This window comes from Larimichthys crocea, chromosome III, assembly GCF_000972845.2.
Source record: "Larimichthys crocea isolate SSNF chromosome III, L_crocea_2.0, whole genome shotgun sequence".
NCBI lineage: Eukaryota > Metazoa > Chordata > Actinopteri > Sciaenidae > Larimichthys > Larimichthys crocea.
In genome coordinates, this window is record NC_040013.1 from 33,810,597 (window position 1) to 33,827,441 (window position 16,845).

Genomic DNA, 16,845 nt, shown 5'->3' on the forward strand with positions numbered 1-16,845 from the left:
TAACTGCATTCCACTTATGGGTTATGCTGTTTAATCAGCTTGATGTGCCACGCCTGTCAGCTTTTAACAAACATGAACAAAAACAGATGAATTAACATTGTGTGTGCACAGAAGAAGACTTAGATATTTGACTTAAACTCACATTACTACATTTATTGTTTTACATCAATTTAATAATGAATAATTCAGTAATAAAAAACAAGTGCGTTCAATGCACATATTTTTGTTAATAGTTGTAGCTTCAAAATCACCAAAGTTGAACTCCATGCCAAAATAAAGACGAATTTGCGCACTATAAACTAGATAAACTAGTTCAGGGTGCTTTAAACTAAACTGTGAAGGTTTCGAGGGTGTGTCCTGTAGTACTGTGTGGACTTGAACTACAAATGAACTACAAATACCCCACGCGTCAAACTGCGTCATCTGTAGTGGACGGCTCTATCAAGTTCATGCAAACTGCTTGCAAACAATTATGGCCTCAGACGATGCGTTTAAAGTGAGTTTATCTTCTTGCACGTCGTTTCCTTGTATTTTATATATTTTCTAAGTTAAATTACAGTTAATGTGTTGATGGTGAGATACTAAGTGGACACCTGACAGACTCGGCGTTATTATGTGTATTACAGGTGTCTTCCCTGAAGGGGAAAGTGGCCCTGATAACGGGTGCCAGCTCGGGTATCGGGGCCGGCACAAGCGTCCTGTTCGCCAAACTCGGAGCCCTGCTGGCCCTGAACGGCCGCGACGTGGAAAACCTGAACAAAGTGGCCAAACAGTGCACCGACTGTGGAGCTGCTGAGGTAACTCATTCACCGAGGACACTGGGACTTACACAACTAGAGCACAAACATGTTGACACTGTGACAAAGGTGCCTTTAATGTATAGTTGTTGTTGTTGTTGTTGTTGCACCAGGAGAAGTCTGTCTGCATGACAAACTTGTAATCAACACATGAAGTTGACATGATTTAAGAAGTATTACATAATAATGAGCTTTAATGCATTTCACTGAGCATATTTAATTGTGTCTCCTCAGGTAGGTATATTGAGAAACACTGTACCTAAAGGTTAAAGGGATGTAGATAAATGTATTTTTTTTTTTTAACACTGACATGCAGACAATCATAACTTTATAATCCAAGCATAACAAAGTGATTTGTTCAGTATTGGGTAAAAAAAGAAGCTTTAAAACCTCTGTGAAAATGCCTTTTTAAAGTCAGAACAAATACTGCGTGTTTAGCCTTTGCTCGTTCCCGGAGACCTCACTGATGAGGAGACGGTGAAGAAGACAGTAGACCAAACCATCGCTCACTTCGGACGACTCGATGTCCTGGTCAACAGTGCCGGTATCCTGGCCATGGGCAGCATTGAGACAACAGACCTTGCTCAGTATGACAAGATCATGAACATCAACGTCAGGTAAGATTTCAAACAGCTGACATGATAACAACTTAAAGACACATTAATTCTTAGTGTACAGCGTATGCTATATGTCTCCTAACTTATGTTTCATATTCCAGATCTGTATACCACCTGACTCAACTCTGCGTGCCCCACCTGATCAAGACCAAAGGATCCATCGTCAATGTATCCAGTGTCAATGGACAGAGATCGGTGAGTATTAAGCAGCTGGCTGCGTATGTTCCACTTATATCTATAGAAGCGTGACACATTGTTTTTTCTCCGTAGTTTCCTGGTGTGCTGGCCTATTGCATGTCCAAGTCTGCCATTGATCAGTTCACACGTTGTACAGCACTAGGTGAGTGATCCATTTTTCTTCTCATGCTGTGTTCAGTATTGTAAAAGTTATTATTAATAACATGATTCTTTTAATTTCAGAACTGGCATGTAAGCAAGTCAGAGTGAACTCTGTCTGGTGAGTGTTTTCATTTCATTTTAATAATAAATCCTGTTCAGGAGTTGACCTCATTCATATTATAGAGTCAGAAACGCTCTATGAATTTCTATTTTCTTTTAAAAGCATTGATATGAGTTGTTTCTGTTAGAAATACTTCCATGATTTTCTATTCCTGTTCATGCTGCATCTCTTCAGCCCTGGTGTGATCATCACAGATGTCCACAAGAGAGCAGGACTAGATGAGGAACAGTATGCCCAGGTAACGCATCATGTAAATGCTGTTTGTTAACTGCAAATAAAACTTGAAATTAATTCATTAAGACGTTCTTTGCACAAGTTTTGGAGTCCTGATATCCGATACAACAGAATAGTTTAAATGCGAGTCAGAAATGCACTTTTAGCATATATTGCGCATAGTAGTATTTGGGTGGCAGCTTAGCATTGCAAATGTGATCTTTTTTTATTCAGTTCTGGCCTGGCATATGTGCTGAAAATCACCCCAATCCTTCCACTCACCCTTTAGGTTCCTCAAGACATACATAACTCCAATTTTCAGCTCATTCTGTGAATCTCTTTCAGTTTCTTGCAAAGTCCAAGCAAACCCATGCCCTCGGCAGACCAGGGGAGGTGGAGGAAGTGGCCCAGAGCATCGCTTTCCTGGCGTCTGATGCTGCCAGCTTCATTACTGGAGTCAACCTACCTATTGATGGTGGCCGCCATGCCATGTGCCCAAGATAGATCATGTATACCGAGATAAAATAGTGGTACCCCCTTCTCGAGTTTGCCTGTGTTTTTGTCTCAAATAAGGCTGCAGGTGAAACAATCTCCCTATTGCCATAAACAAACAAGGCATTACCTCAAGGACACAATTTTTCTCCATGTTTACAGTGGTAGTAGCTGTCAGGATTCGACAGGTCCATGTGTGAAATTAATAGAAGGGAGCTAAAACGCACTGCCACAAGCAGGCAGTTTAAATGCATTTTGTTTCCTCACTTTATGAGGTTTTCTTTTGATGGGGGACAAAAAAATGAAAAGTTGCTTATCAACAAAGGTTTCAGACATTTATTGAATTACCTGTTGAGTCATTAGACTTCATTTACGCAGCATAAAATGTCTTCAAAGACCAAACACTGTAAGCTCATGTACCATGTGTAATTTAGTGTTGTGTATTGTAAGAAATCCTCTGAGTTTATAGATTGGTGGGACCAACCGTCATTGCTGCACCTTTGAGATTGACAAATTAATGAACAGGAAGGGAAAAAAAAACAAAACAAAAAAAACAATACAATGATTGTAATGTCCTAAAATACAGTTGATTGTTTTGGACAGTTTCATAAAAAAAAAAAAGAACACATACAGACTGCAGAAACCTTAAAGCTCCATTGATGCCTAGTTTTGAACTGGAAAGCTGATCAGAATTTAAATAAAATTTAAATAGAATCCACTGTAGATAATAAAGGTTGCATAATTATAGACATTTACATTTAGAGAGATTAAAAAAAAACCTTAACTTATAGTGTCAGACTCAGTGTCAGATAGTACAAAGAGTATTGAAAACGTTAAAATACTACCTTGAAAATATAATTTAATCAATTTGGCCTGTGTGTATTTAACAATATTCCCTTTTTTTTCGTAAAGACATAGCTTTGCTGAGAGCTGACATGAGTTTATCATACGAGTGTCAACTGTTGCAGCACCGGGTGTCACCTCTGTGTCATCGCGGGTTATATCCGGTAACATTTTGTTTGCTGCGAGATAAGAGGTGCGGTACGAGGTAGCATCTTGACACACTTTTCTCGGTTCACACTGTGGAAAGCTTGGATCCACGTTAACATGGAAAGTACCACACAGCAGTTGTTTGTGTGAAAATATCTGCGGGGTCTCTCAGCATTGGACAGTTATAAGAGGCTCAAAAAGACTTACCTGGAGACAGTACGTCTGTGTGTCTGAGGCACACTGTATACCTGAATGAGTGATATGATGTTGATACTGTATATGCCTAAAGGCTGTGAAACAATAACTATTGCACTTTATATTACAATATACAGTACATATACATGTATAAATAATACTTAAACATTAAAATAGGAATTATTGCATTTGCAACAGTTCCATATTTCTGCACAGACCTTTTAAAAAAAAAAAAAAAACGTTTTAGGTTTTCGCTACATCAGGTATCTGACCGTGGAGAAAATATGATACAACATGGTCCGAGAGATGACAGAATGAGACGTTCATATTACTTCCTTCCAAAAGCGGCCTTCAGGTCTTGTGTCACACAAACAAGTCTCTGAAAAAGAAGCTTATTATTGTTTTCCATAGGCTGATTAGTGCTAGAAGTCTTATCTGCATTTTCAATGGGCCTTCTTTCTCTGGTGCCCCCTCCTGTTTCTGCAGTCCAAGCATATTTTATGGAGAGAAAATGGGGGGTTAGTTGTTCTGAAAACCACAGAAGCATTAGTCTACCCCCTTTCCACCCTCCTCCATGCATTCACTCCTTTGAGGAGTATTCCTGGCCCCTCCACAGGGCCCTATAAGAAGCACACGGGTCCAACCTCTAAGTGATAGCGTGCACCAGGTTCTGTGATCGGTAGGTTGTACACATCCACTATGGGGAGTAAGTTTGGATCCTGGGACTGGAAGATGAAGTGGGTCTGATGCCAGCGGCCATCTTTGATCTGAAAGTGAAGGTTGCAATGTGTCACACGATGTGAGGATGTGTAAAACAAAATAGTATCAAAGGATCAGGGTTTGGAGGCAGAACTATTGGAAACAGATGAAACCAAAACTATCTGCATGGCCAAATACCACAAGAAGAGAGAGAGAAGAGAGACCTTTTTATTGTGGGCTAAGCATGGAGCCAGCACAAGAAGGCAATTTGCTTATCATAAATACTGGAAGTAGAGAAGAGTATAGTTTACAGTTTAACAATGTATTGTATAGTAGTATTATATACAGTTTTTGGTTGGCAGCTCAGCCATTCAGTTGTAATACAGTTAAATGACATTTTGCATCATTAACATAACCATGTAGTGAAAATATAATATTGTGCCTGCCCTACTATGTACGAAGTAAAGTGTTCATGAGCTTTAGAGGTGTGAGTTAGCCATTTCCCCTTGCAGTAACATGCCATGATATGCTGCAGTGTGTGACCAAAGTCAGAGAAGTAAACATGATAAACACTATATGAATAGTCTGAGGAAGCAAACTTAAACTCTTACTCAAGAAAACTACACAAGGTCAAGGTGCCCTGTTGGCATGCGAATAGAATAAATGATCTTCTCATCTCTCAGTGCAAGCTAGAGAAATAGTGTATTTCCCAAAATGTTGAACTATTCCTTCAAGGATGTTTACATAAATCAAACTGCTTAGTTCAGCATAGAATGACTTTCTATTTTAAATCCATGCCAGAGAAGTAACATGCATGCATGCATACCCAGCAGTCGTCCCTGGGTATAAGCGGCTCCAGGAGGTCCCCTGCCTGAATCTTCTCCCCTGTCCAGGCCTTGAAGCTCACAGCCCTGGATGAAGGTTGCAGGGAGGGTCCCGCTGCCCACACAGGTACGTTGAGGCAGTGAATGGTGATGTGCTGCACTGCCTCAGTGCTCAATAGGTGGATGAAGTTCATCTGGATACGACCCACTCCTATCTCCAACTATAAAGCGGATTATAAAGCGCATTTTGATGAATTACTTTAACGATAATTTGTTCACAGTTAATCCTACTGCAAATTATGTTTCTCTATAGAAGAGAAAGAGTTCTGTCATTAATTAGAATGAGATACATCTGGATAACATATTGTGCCTCTAAATGATTTTCTTTTTGTCTTGTTTTGTTTTTTGTTTGTGCGTTTCTGTGTTGTTGCAATTGAGATACTGGAAAAGAGCTACAGCTTATGGTATGGAGCCAGAAAACAACCAGCTGTGCAGCTTAATTTATCACATGAACATTTAACAGAGCATTCTCCATATGCCCACAAGCAATCATGGATTTGATATTCATCCAATGTCTGCTTAACAAGCTCCTGAAGTGATCTTGTCTGCATCCAAGTGATAAGAGTTTACATTTTACTGTTTGGTGTTTGGTTTGGTCTAACTGAAGCAAACAGTAAAGTATAGAAGGGATTCAAACCTTGGATACTGTGATAGGTTTCAGGCAAGTTTGTCCTCCACTGGTGAAGTTACACGTCACTTCTATAGTGTCAGCAGAGCAGCCAATGTTTGGGTCAATCCAGTAAGTGCCTGTCAAAGAGTACCAGCAGGGGAGAAAAAAAAACCTCTCCATTAACAAGAGCAGAATGAATACATGCACAGAAATGACCAAGCAGTTTAAATGTCTCCTCACCATCGTACAGCCTCTGTTCACAGTTGTAGAGGTCTCGGCAGATTCGTGCAGGGTTGTCGCGGGTTCCTAGCGGGTTCTTAAGGCTCTGGATCAGAGTGCTGAGATGCTGCAAGGTCTTGAAGATCTCTGTGCCCTGGTCTAACATGGGCAGGTCCATGCTCTGATAATTGGACAAAAAATATTTATTTGATTAGACTAAATAACTTTTTAACTTTAAAAAAAAATGTATCTCTAATTTGTTCAAGTTTATACAGACTCATTCAGATTGAATAATCAACAGTGATTCCTTGAAATTACAACTGTTTCCTTCAATACAAACCTCTGGCCGCTGTGCAACATGGGAATTGATGATGACTTGAAAAGCAGCACCAAGAGCCTCATTTGTCTACCAAAGAAGATGGCAAAACAATAAGATCAGGTCATTTTTATTTTTCACTCGTACAATAACATCATCATTTATAAAACCTTGAACTGACAAGAAAGAGAAACTTACAAGCGTGTGTGCAGAGCTGTGAAGACCCTGAAAACGAAACAATAAAATAACAGTATTATAGTCACATATTTTGTTTTGGGGTTGTTGTTTTTTTTTTTTCATTTTGGCAACATCCACAGTGTATTTGTGCTCTGTAAATCCTATTCTTACTTATACATAGAAACAATCATGAACGCACAGGAAATAAGGCATGTCAAATGCAGTAAAGAAGCATCACTGGCTAATAGCTATTTGAGTCAGATCTCAGTGGAAAACATGCACGTCTATAACTATTTAGATATTTCTCTAAATGACACACCTGATATGCTCATAGTTTAGCTAGGGTGTATTTGCACAAATTAGTTTTTATTCATCAAATGTTCTTTCTTGATTTTCCAGCAGGCTATATGCTGCTTCCACAGCTGAGTCTGTTTTTGCTTTTTGCTTTTATTGCAACTTTGGGATCTGAATTATGAAAACACAGCGCAGCCCCCTCTAGTGTCATCACATTCAGGATTAATACCAGCTGGAAAATACCGCCAGTGGTATAACATAATCTCAATGCATATCAGTTCATTTTGATTATTACATTTGACAAAGTTTCTTGTTCTAGTAAGAGTAACTTTTAGAAAGGTGTGACTTGGATGGTTTCTTCTTTCATGAAATAGGATAAGATTTGGAAATCTTTTGGGAGTAAGAAAGGTTTTAACACTCCTGTGTATGTATTCCTTTTGGCATTTTTGACTCCTATGAAGACACAGAGAGTCCAAACATCAGAATAAAAGATAGCAAATCAACGTTCTTCAGTCTCTCTTTGATCTGGGAAGCACCTAATTCAGCTGCATATCTCTTGAAAGTGCATGAAGAACTCCTTTTAACCAAGCAGTCATATAAGATCACATATAAGATACAAAATTAAAGACTTACTGGTGGTCCAGGTGGTCCACGAGGACCAGGAGAGCCCTGAAAAATTTCAGAGTTGCATTAGCCTTCAAATTATTTACAACTTGGCCTTTATAAAAGGAAAGTAGTTCATTCATTTCCTCTCGTATTAGGCCGGCCACAGGCCTGTGCAAAGAATAATGATTAAGCTGGAGAAGTGAATAATTACTCACCATTGGTCCTTGCAACCCCTGTTGGAGATGAAAGAAAAATAAATCAATATTCATAAGTGGACAATTCCACAATAAGAGAATGAGTCTGAGAGCAGGTTAGATTATTATTCTATCTTCTGCCAATTCAAGTCTTTATGTACTATACACTGAATTGCCCTCTGGACTTTTTGGAAGCCTAGACTCCGAAATCTTATTTCTACACAACAAATCCTATTTCCATGCAGCAGGGCCATAGTGTACATGAATGTTGGCATTTTAGTGAATTGTGAATTATGCCTGTGTATGAGCACTCAACAAACCTCTTAAAAAGCTTGAGATGTGCATGCAGCCAACATTTGTCACCCTGACAGGAATTCTACAGCATCTAAGTGTCACTGTGAGTGTAACAACAAACAGTGGAGCACAACAGGAAATGAAAAGTGCTGAGGGCAAACGAGGCTGAGTGGTGTGCTGTCTCCATACTAAGCATACTATTCTGTGCTCACAGTACAGACAGAAAAGGATTCATCAAAACAGCGCCACGCACCGTCTCCCCCCGACTTCCTTTGTCACCCTGGGGTCCCTGATGGAGAGAAAGGAGACAGAGCATCACTCCATCACTGCCAAAAAGCAGAGAGAAGTCACATAAAGCTTGGCAGATAGAATGAGATATGAGGTACATACAGGATGACCGTTGGGGCCAATGATGCCAATGGGGCCCAAAGCTCCCTCCATACCCTGAAAAGTGGAGACATGTTAGTGACTGAGGACACATATGATGGAGCATCTGATGGACCACTGCTTATTTTTCATCACAAGTGTGCCGTTTGTGAGAGTTTAGTGCGTTGGCATTGGCTGAAATACTGCACTAAGTTACCAAACTGCCATTTATCTTTATCTTACCATCAAACCACGTGGTCCTTTGGGTCCCTGGATTCCTGCTGGGCCAATGTCTCCTGGGGGTCCCTAGAAGGACACATATTTGTTATAACAGTGGATTAGGTATTGGGAGGGTTAAACCTGTATTTAGTCTTTGTTGACCCTTACTGGCATCAAGTTTGCAACAATTAAAAATGTGGTTAACAAATGGCAGCCACCATGTTAAATGATCAAACAGATGTGCACCCAAACAACTTCATCTTCACAATGCACCTTCAGAAACTTGTGGGTGGTGCAAGAAATCTTTTAATACGGCATAATGCTCCTACACCATGAGATGTAACATTTTCATACACCACCAAACAGCTATCCAACTGTTTAACGATACTTGCTACCAGATTTAATCTACTCTAATGTAGCTGTTAAAATATATGGTTTGCAGCACAGTGTTTCTGCTAAATTTATCATATTAGTACCATTACTGAAAAAAAACAGCTTGAGTTTGATTATAATAACAATTTGTAGTTTTATAAGAACTTGGTGTAAACAGCTTAATCTCTCCCCATATTTAAATTAAAGTCAATATTGTTGTCACGTAATTAAAAGACATTGAACATCACTCCTGGACTTGTTTAAACATTTTGTTCCAGAGCCTTTATTTCAGCACTTTTATCTAGCGGCTCCAATTATCTTTACTCATTTAGTTAGAACAATTATTATAAACAATACCACACACAAAGCTCATCTGCTTCACACTCCTATTTACCGCCCACCCTAGGAAAATATCCAACATCCCTCTCAGGGTTTCAAATTAAAGAGTCAGAGTCCAATAAAGTCTGTTCTGTTTCACTTGGCAAAAATCTATACTGGAGCAGTGCTGTGAGTAAAGAAGACTTATGTTGTAGCAGATGTCATCTTGGGGAATGTTACAGTAACACCCAACAGCTTTCATACCAGTTTTTACTCAAGACAATATAATGTAATGCACCACCAGAGAATTCTAGATGTTCAAACTTCACAAAAGTACTTCAACCAAAAGAAATTACTTTTAGGGTCATTTTACTGCCTCAGAGTCATATCATAAGTCTCAGGAGTTAAGAACTCAGTTCAGAGTGGAAAACTAAAAGTGTATAGGTGTGACTGACCTGAGGTTATCATTTTGGTTATGAACTGAGCTTGATGGGAGCACATACCTTTGGTCCAAACAGACCAAACACCCCTGGAAATCCTTGTTCACCACTGTCGCCCTAGTAAACAAAGAGAAGTGAAAGTATCATAACTGAACAGGCGAAGAAGTTTCCAAGGAAGTTATTTGACAAATAAGTGCTCACTAGTTGCCCCCTAGGCCCGAGGTCTCCTTGTTTTCCTGGCAACCCCATCCCGCCAACAGAGCCTCTTTTTCCTGATGCACCAGTTTGGCCTGGAAGACCTCTCTCACCCTGGAGTACACACACAAACACACATAAACACCCTCCTCACATCCCTCCCAATAACAACTGAACAGACACCCAGGCAAAACAGCACACAGCATTTCTCAAACAGAAAGCACTACACTACACTGATGCCTTTCCCCCTATATCACTTTAGTTTCTCTTAAAGTCAGTTTGGAATATTTCATTGTGTTTACCTCTTAACAATTTTTTCCATATTCAACAAAATGTGCATGTAGATCACTGATGTATGACCAAATCAGAATGCAACTTTAGCTTTTTATTATTAATGAGCTGAAAGTTGCCAAATACCACAGGTCCAACAAATAAAGCCTCTTTGCGTCTGTCACAGTCAAGCGTATGTAAATTTGATGTAGTATTGGCAAGCCAATGTAAATCAAGATTGTGCCAAATCATTAACATTTGCAACATTAACTTCCCAAAAGTATTACTGTGAATATGAGGTATTCTGAGAAACGATATAAAGACTTTGTGCAGAGTTTACCTTTTAAAATCAGAAAACACATATAAACGCAGAATTATTGTGCCAAGGGAGGTAACCATGGCAGAAAAAAGCTGGGTTGGCAATTTCCAGTTGATATTGGTAATACAATTGCCTGCATTGATCTATAAAAAAAGCATGTGCCATAACTTAACATTAGGTTCTTTGTGAATAAGAACAAAACTCATAAAACTGCACTCATACTTTTCAACACTTTTAATAAAGGAAAAAAATACAAACTGTCTACCCATCATTCTCACCTTTGGTCCAAAGGAGCCTTGACTTCCTGGAAGCCCTATCACACCAGGTTTACCCAGCTGTCCAGGTTTGCCAATTAAGCCCAGTCCTCCATCTTCCCCTTGCTCCCCCTATACAAAGAAGATACAGTCAGTGAACAATAATCAGAGATTTAACTTGAAACGTACACCACAGTACATGTCCTCACCTTAACTCCTTTAGTTCCATCTTTACCATGCAGTCCATCCATACCAGGCGGACCTTCAAGTCCCTCCCTGCCCACAACTCCCTGTGGGCCAGGAGGACCCTCAGGACCCTTAGAAAAGACATCATAAATGTTTATGACTGTTTTGAACAGTAACATGTAGTTGAACTGTGGGTTATGTCTGATTATACAGTAACTGCAGGAACTGCATCCAACTCACTGGTGGTCCTTTGGTACCAGATGCACCTCTTGGCCCTGATTTTCCTTTCTGACCCTGGAGCATAAAGAGTTCATGTTCTACAGTTCTGACATGGTAGCATGACAGAAAATACAATTCAATAATGATGCATGGAATAATTGAGCTTTCTCAAATCATGCCACTATTTTTTATGTCCTTACTTGATCACCTTTGGATCCTTTCATCCCCTGTTGTCCATTTGGCCCGGGATGTCCCTAAAATGATAATTACTGTTTGATTTGAATTACACTGGTTGCTTTTGTACAATCTGAGAAAGTGTCTATGTGTGTGAGTTTGTAAGAGAGGTGAATTAGATACTTACAGGAAGCCCTGGGGCACCAGCTTCACCTCTTTTTCCATCGACACCTATTTGACCCTGAAAAAACATAATTTTCTGCAATCTTAATGCACAGAACGAAACTTAAGCCTAACTCACACTTTACCTGAAGACAACATAAATTATTTCACTTACAATGTATCCGGGGTCACCTGGTTCTCCCCTTTCTCCTCGATCTCCAGGACGACCCTGGGTTTGTATGAAAAAAAATGAATTAACCAATCTAGACCAGCATTAATAAATAGCACACAAATATCAAATACATGTAAGAAACTCACTCTGTCACCTTGGGGACCTATAGGACCTTCTGTCTTGCTGTCGTCTCCTTGTTCACCCTAAACAAGCAATATAGAGACAGACAAACAACCACAGTCAATGAAATTTCTCTCTAAAGTCAATAGTCTGTACAAAATCAGTGCATGTTTTGTTTGAAAGAGTATAACAATGGGAACACATTGCCCACTCCCTTCATATAAATGGCAAATCATTACATGCGCTATTACCCACAATGATCCCATTTCACATAAAGGGAGCCAATGCCTGCACCAGGGTCTTTATGGGATTCATTAAATAATCTACGGATGTGTGTATGATTTTAATAGTCATGTGTTGTGCATGTGTGAAATTACATAAATAAAGGAAGAGCCCTAAAAGGCATTTAAAAGTAGGAGAATAATTAGTGAGCAAAAAAAACAGCATGTCCGTGAATGAAGCAACATATTGTGGCATTAGTGCTTTTAACATAACTGTGATACAGATCTGTATTTAGCAGATTCTGCGGCATGTTTTAGTGCCAGTTACCTGGCTCTCTCAATTGACAGTCATACATTTTGCAATGACCCGTGTGATAGCATGATACTGATTTAATTAGAGAACAAGCACAGCCATTATTCTGTGGATATTGGCAAAGACAAAATAGCAAATATCCATATCCAGATGGCTCCTGCCCAGGGACTAAAAAAATGCAAATTAGCATCTCACTAAACTCTGGTACAGTGTGTTCAGATTGTGTGCTCCTCTTGTCACAATAAACACAAATTATGGTGCTAATAACCCCAAAATCACGAGCAGAGGAGTCCAGGTGCTTGGTTAATTATATACGTTTGACAGCACTGAGTTAATTGGATGTGTCCTAGTTCGTATCATTGATCAAATTAGGGATGAGTTCAGGAATATTGCAAGGACAACAAGTCAGAGGAAGCATTAATTAAGGACACAACTGAAGTTGCTATACATCAGGAAAATACTGACCATGCTCTCAAAGACATTGAGCTGCAAAACGTTTTTTTGTTTTGCAAATTGTTAAGTAATGCAACCATTACAGGCCTCCAAAGCTCATTAGACATAATCAATGTGAGACAGCGATCTGAGACAGCAAGCAGAAGTGGGAATTTACCTTTTCACCTTTTGGCCCTGGAGGTCCCAAGGGGCCCTGTGCTCCCATGTGACCCTATGACAAGAAAAAGAGTCTGTGGCTTATTTCACGAATAACCTCCTCACCTTTACTCCAACCTACTGTGTGAAACATTCGGTTTATATTATGTAGAGAAACACATGTTTATCGAAACAGCATGGTATAAAACTGAGAATGCAGCAGTGTCATCAATCACCTTTCGTTGCCATAAAGATTGCAATTTTGTGATTCATCAGTCAAGTTGTGGTTGTTTATGTCAACAATCTGTACTCTTAAATCAATGCAATGATTGATTTCCTCACTTCCAATCTCACCCTGAAGCTATTATGTGCATACACAGGTGCGGAGCAGTAAAATCACTATTTTCATCTCTTTTGTATAAGAAACAAGAGAAAGTTTGTTGTTCACAGCAAAATAAAAATTCACTACAATCTATTAACTGGCAAACAAAGTGTCCTTTTCATTGGTATGGTTATATAAATGAGAGATGAGTACATTTAGCTAGATGCAAGCAGACTTACTATCTTACCAGTAAACAACACACACACTGTTGTGCTACTGAATTCCTTTTTCGTTTTTGCTTTGTATGATTTGTCCTTATCAGATTAAGAGAAAGTGATGTGAGAGTGATTTCAATTGGTCCACAATGGCATTAGTCAAGATAAGATGTTTATCACAATTAAGTCAATGGCTGGAGACAGAACAGTGATCTGACTTCCATAAAAATAAAATCAACTAAAATTACACAGAGGGGCTGAATACTATAGAGGATTCTCTCCACCAGGAAATGAGCCTGTGATCAACATCACAACAATACAAGCATTTTATCTACTCACAAGTCAATAGTGTTATTCAATAATGTTCTGTATGAAATATAAACCCAGATGAAATGCCTTCCAAAAATCAATCCAGGCTCAGTGAGGAAAAGAAGTGCTTAGCAATATAATATTTAGAAAATAATATAAGGGCCTCCTCTTACTAAATATCACCTGTAACCTAGCTGTTTTTTTTTCTTTTTACCCACAAGCCTGCTATTATAGTGTGTATAGCAAATAAATATCTAATAGAATTTATTTAATTTATTGAACAGAAACAGACACTTCTTAAAATGAGTTCAATAATTAATTTAGCCTTTAATTTAGAGATTTAAAAATGCTGATTTAACATTTATGAATTGACAGCAGACTAAAGCATGCTATGTCTGTTTATGAAGAAGCGCTTACCTCGTAACCTGATATGCCCGGATCTCCTTGTTGGCCCATTCTCCCCGGAGCTCCCTAGGGAAATGCATAAATTTAGCCCACATCCACCAACCACTGAGCAAGTCCTTCAAACCATCTGTGGATGTCTTACCACTGGCCCAATTGTGCCCCTTGCTCCCTTCTGTCCGACAAACCCCATTTCTCCCTGGTCGCCGTTTGGCCCAGTTTCACCCAGGTGACCTTGGTAACCCTTGCTCCCCTGGAGAGATGTCATCAATGAGCAGGTATGCAGTGAGTGTACAAACTTCACCAATCATTTGCAAATATTTAATACTGAAAAGTCTATTTGACAAGCACTTTCGCTGTCATGCCTACAGAAGTTACTGACCTTCCTGTTTACCATTACAGCCGAGAACTATTCAAGCCTTTCACAGGAGAGCAAACTGACAGACATCTAAGAATGAAAGGTGTATTTTTACCACAAGTAAGTGAACTGGCAAACCTTTTCTCCTGGTTTTCCTCTTTCACCAATTTTGCCAGGTTTACCCTCTGGACCCTAGTAAAAGAAAATGGAAACTGGTTGACAGTGGACACAAAGAGCTGTCTTTTCATGGGAATTGAATGAAATTTGGAGTTTGCTCACCCTTACACTTACCCTTACACCCACTAGTCCAGGAGGCCCAAGGGGTCCTTCCGTTCCTTTCATACCGATTTCACCCCTGTCTCCTTTAGCGCCCTCTGGACCAGCATCCCCCTTTTCACCCTGAGTAGAGAAGTGCAAGTTGTCATTCAACTGAGTTATAATATACTGGGCTATTTTGATGTAGTCAGAGGTAGCCTTAGTCAGGAGTTTGGGCTGTTGCAGTATACATTTGAATACATTTGAATAAAATATTCAGGATGGAAAAAGTATTATATACAATAAAAACGTTAGTATAAAATGAAAATAAAAATACATAAATATCTTTATTGAATTCTGTGCTTACAGGTTTCTTATGGCAGTAATGATATTCCACATTGTCAATTGACCAGAAAGCCTATTGCAAAGCCTGGGGGTAGGAGGGGAACACAACAACAAAAGCTTGGTCACCCATATTAATGAATTTGACAGTAAGGCCTGATAGCACTAAGAGTCTCAGAGTGCAAGTTTAATTCTGTGAGCATTCAAAGTTGTAAAAAAAAATCTTAAATTGTGTCCAGTGTTTACCCCCCACAAAGACGTGAGGCCAGGAGAAGGGAGATCGGAGCCCTACAAGCCGTTCTACATTAAAATGTTGAAGCAGCACTCTGAAACAGCTGCCATTTCTACTGTGACCGCTCAGGCATGTAAACAGAGTTACAGTAGTTAAGCTAGAATGACACAAAAGCATGAGTAATTTGGAAATATTTCTAAGATGGGGAAAAAAAAAGAGAATGTCACTGTGACTTAAAATTCTTTAGCATTACTTGCCTAGAAGTGGACGAGGCTCAGCTGTACATTTGATGTTATGTTATCAGAACTGATACATTTTACTGAAAGACAAAGTATGCATGTCCAACTGAGTAGTTCAGGGGAAAAATGTAAAAATGTATGGCCTGTGATTGTACGGCAAAGGAAGCAGAAAGTGAATGTAGTTTGGTAATTTGTAACTTAAAGTATATTTGTCCGAGAGGAAACATGAAATTGGTAACACCATTGATAAAAGGAGAGGAAGAAGGATGACAATTCCTTACAGAACATATTTTTTCAAAAAATATTTCTATTCTTTTTAACACCTCTCCCAAACATGCCGCTGTCCTCCTCTTAACACACTGAAAAACATGTAGTCGTAAGTCTGGATTTAATTTTTTGATGTCTGTTAAATTCTGAGTAGCTTCTAGTAAATTTCAACTAAAGTGTTTCTACCATGTTTCTTACATTCTTCCTGACTCAACCTAATGGAGGTTTTGTAAGATACAAATATAGCTTCTCTCTAAAGTGGCTGATGCTGATATGCTGTGTAGTAATTCAGACACACATGCTATAACACACCTGTAAACAAGAATCGGATATTCAATTTGCTACAGACTGCTGGAATGAGGCAGTAAATAATTGTTAGAATCCGCTAATTATTTGCTATATTGTATATTGTATAAGTAATACAACAATGAACTATGGCAATGCAGTGATTTAACAGTTTACAGTTAACAGCACAAGCTGCAAATCCATTTTTTAGCTGCTGTTTTCCATCCAGGAGCTACACTGTGGCCAATAACTGCTCAAAGTAGTTTACTCTTCTGACTAAGAGAAAACATCCTGTACAACATGGAGCTGAAAGCACTCACAGGTTGACTTGATTCTAGTCCTCTGTGTTCTCTGCACTCACATTTTACCACCTTCTCTAAGCCAAAAGTTTTTTTTTTGTTTTTTTTGTGGGCCTGTCAGCCATACTTCCAGCAGTTTGGCTCTGTTGAAACAGCAGGCCTTTTTGTGCTTTCCATCTTTTTTTTCTGTCACAATATTTGCCAGACTTAAGAGCTCTTAAAATAGCCCCACTATCTGTTTTCACTGAGCGTCAACACAGCACAGCTCCAACAGTACAAAGGCCAATATTTCACAAACAATACTCAACTTGTCCTGATTACAATAAGCCGCTACACTAAACAGGAGAGTTCACTA

General features: G+C 39.2%; 2 protein-coding genes across 3 annotated transcripts in view; one reads left to right on the forward strand and one right to left on the reverse strand.

Moving 5' to 3' along the window:
- The first annotated feature begins 366 nt into the window (after nt 1-366).
- Nucleotides 367-3,119, forward strand: zgc:101858 (3-oxoacyl-[acyl-carrier-protein] reductase FabG). The gene is made up of 8 exons (XM_010736834.3): nt 367-496; nt 627-797; nt 1,236-1,414; nt 1,516-1,609; nt 1,685-1,754; nt 1,835-1,871; nt 2,049-2,112; nt 2,433-3,119. The coding sequence occupies exons 1-8, from the start codon at nt 473-475 to the stop codon at nt 2,589-2,591; spliced, it is 798 nt and encodes a 265-aa protein (XP_010735136.1). The 5' UTR covers nt 367-472; the 3' UTR covers nt 2,592-3,119.
- col27a1b (collagen, type XXVII, alpha 1b) overlaps nt 2,901-16,845 on the reverse strand; it is a 59,734-nt gene continuing 45,789 nt past the window's right edge. For both annotated transcript variants that reach the window (XM_027278104.1, XM_019271839.2), the window contains 25 exons: nt 14,863-14,970; nt 14,710-14,763; nt 14,359-14,466; nt 14,229-14,282; nt 12,988-13,041; nt 11,870-11,926; nt 11,727-11,780; nt 11,577-11,630; nt 11,416-11,469; nt 11,237-11,290; nt 11,020-11,127; nt 10,835-10,942; nt 9,974-10,081; nt 9,836-9,889; nt 8,667-8,729; nt 8,448-8,501; nt 8,311-8,346; nt 7,785-7,802; nt 7,597-7,632; nt 6,691-6,717; nt 6,517-6,582; nt 6,198-6,357; nt 5,985-6,094; nt 5,290-5,508; nt 2,901-4,531 (listed from right to left, as the gene is read on the reverse strand). In XM_027278104.1, the coding sequence (XP_027133905.1) occupies nt 4,385-4,531; nt 5,290-5,508; nt 5,985-6,094; nt 6,198-6,357; nt 6,517-6,582; nt 6,691-6,717; nt 7,597-7,632; nt 7,785-7,802; nt 8,311-8,346; nt 8,448-8,501; nt 8,667-8,729; nt 9,836-9,889; nt 9,974-10,081; nt 10,835-10,942; nt 11,020-11,127; nt 11,237-11,290; nt 11,416-11,469; nt 11,577-11,630; nt 11,727-11,780; nt 11,870-11,926; nt 12,988-13,041; nt 14,229-14,282; nt 14,359-14,466; nt 14,710-14,763; nt 14,863-14,970 (1,965 nt within the window). In that variant the 3' untranslated portion in view covers nt 2,901-4,384. The remainder of the gene's footprint in view (nt 4,532-5,289; nt 5,509-5,984; nt 6,095-6,197; nt 6,358-6,516; nt 6,583-6,690; nt 6,718-7,596; nt 7,633-7,784; nt 7,803-8,310; nt 8,347-8,447; nt 8,502-8,666; nt 8,730-9,835; nt 9,890-9,973; nt 10,082-10,834; nt 10,943-11,019; nt 11,128-11,236; nt 11,291-11,415; nt 11,470-11,576; nt 11,631-11,726; nt 11,781-11,869; nt 11,927-12,987; nt 13,042-14,228; nt 14,283-14,358; nt 14,467-14,709; nt 14,764-14,862; nt 14,971-16,845) is intronic.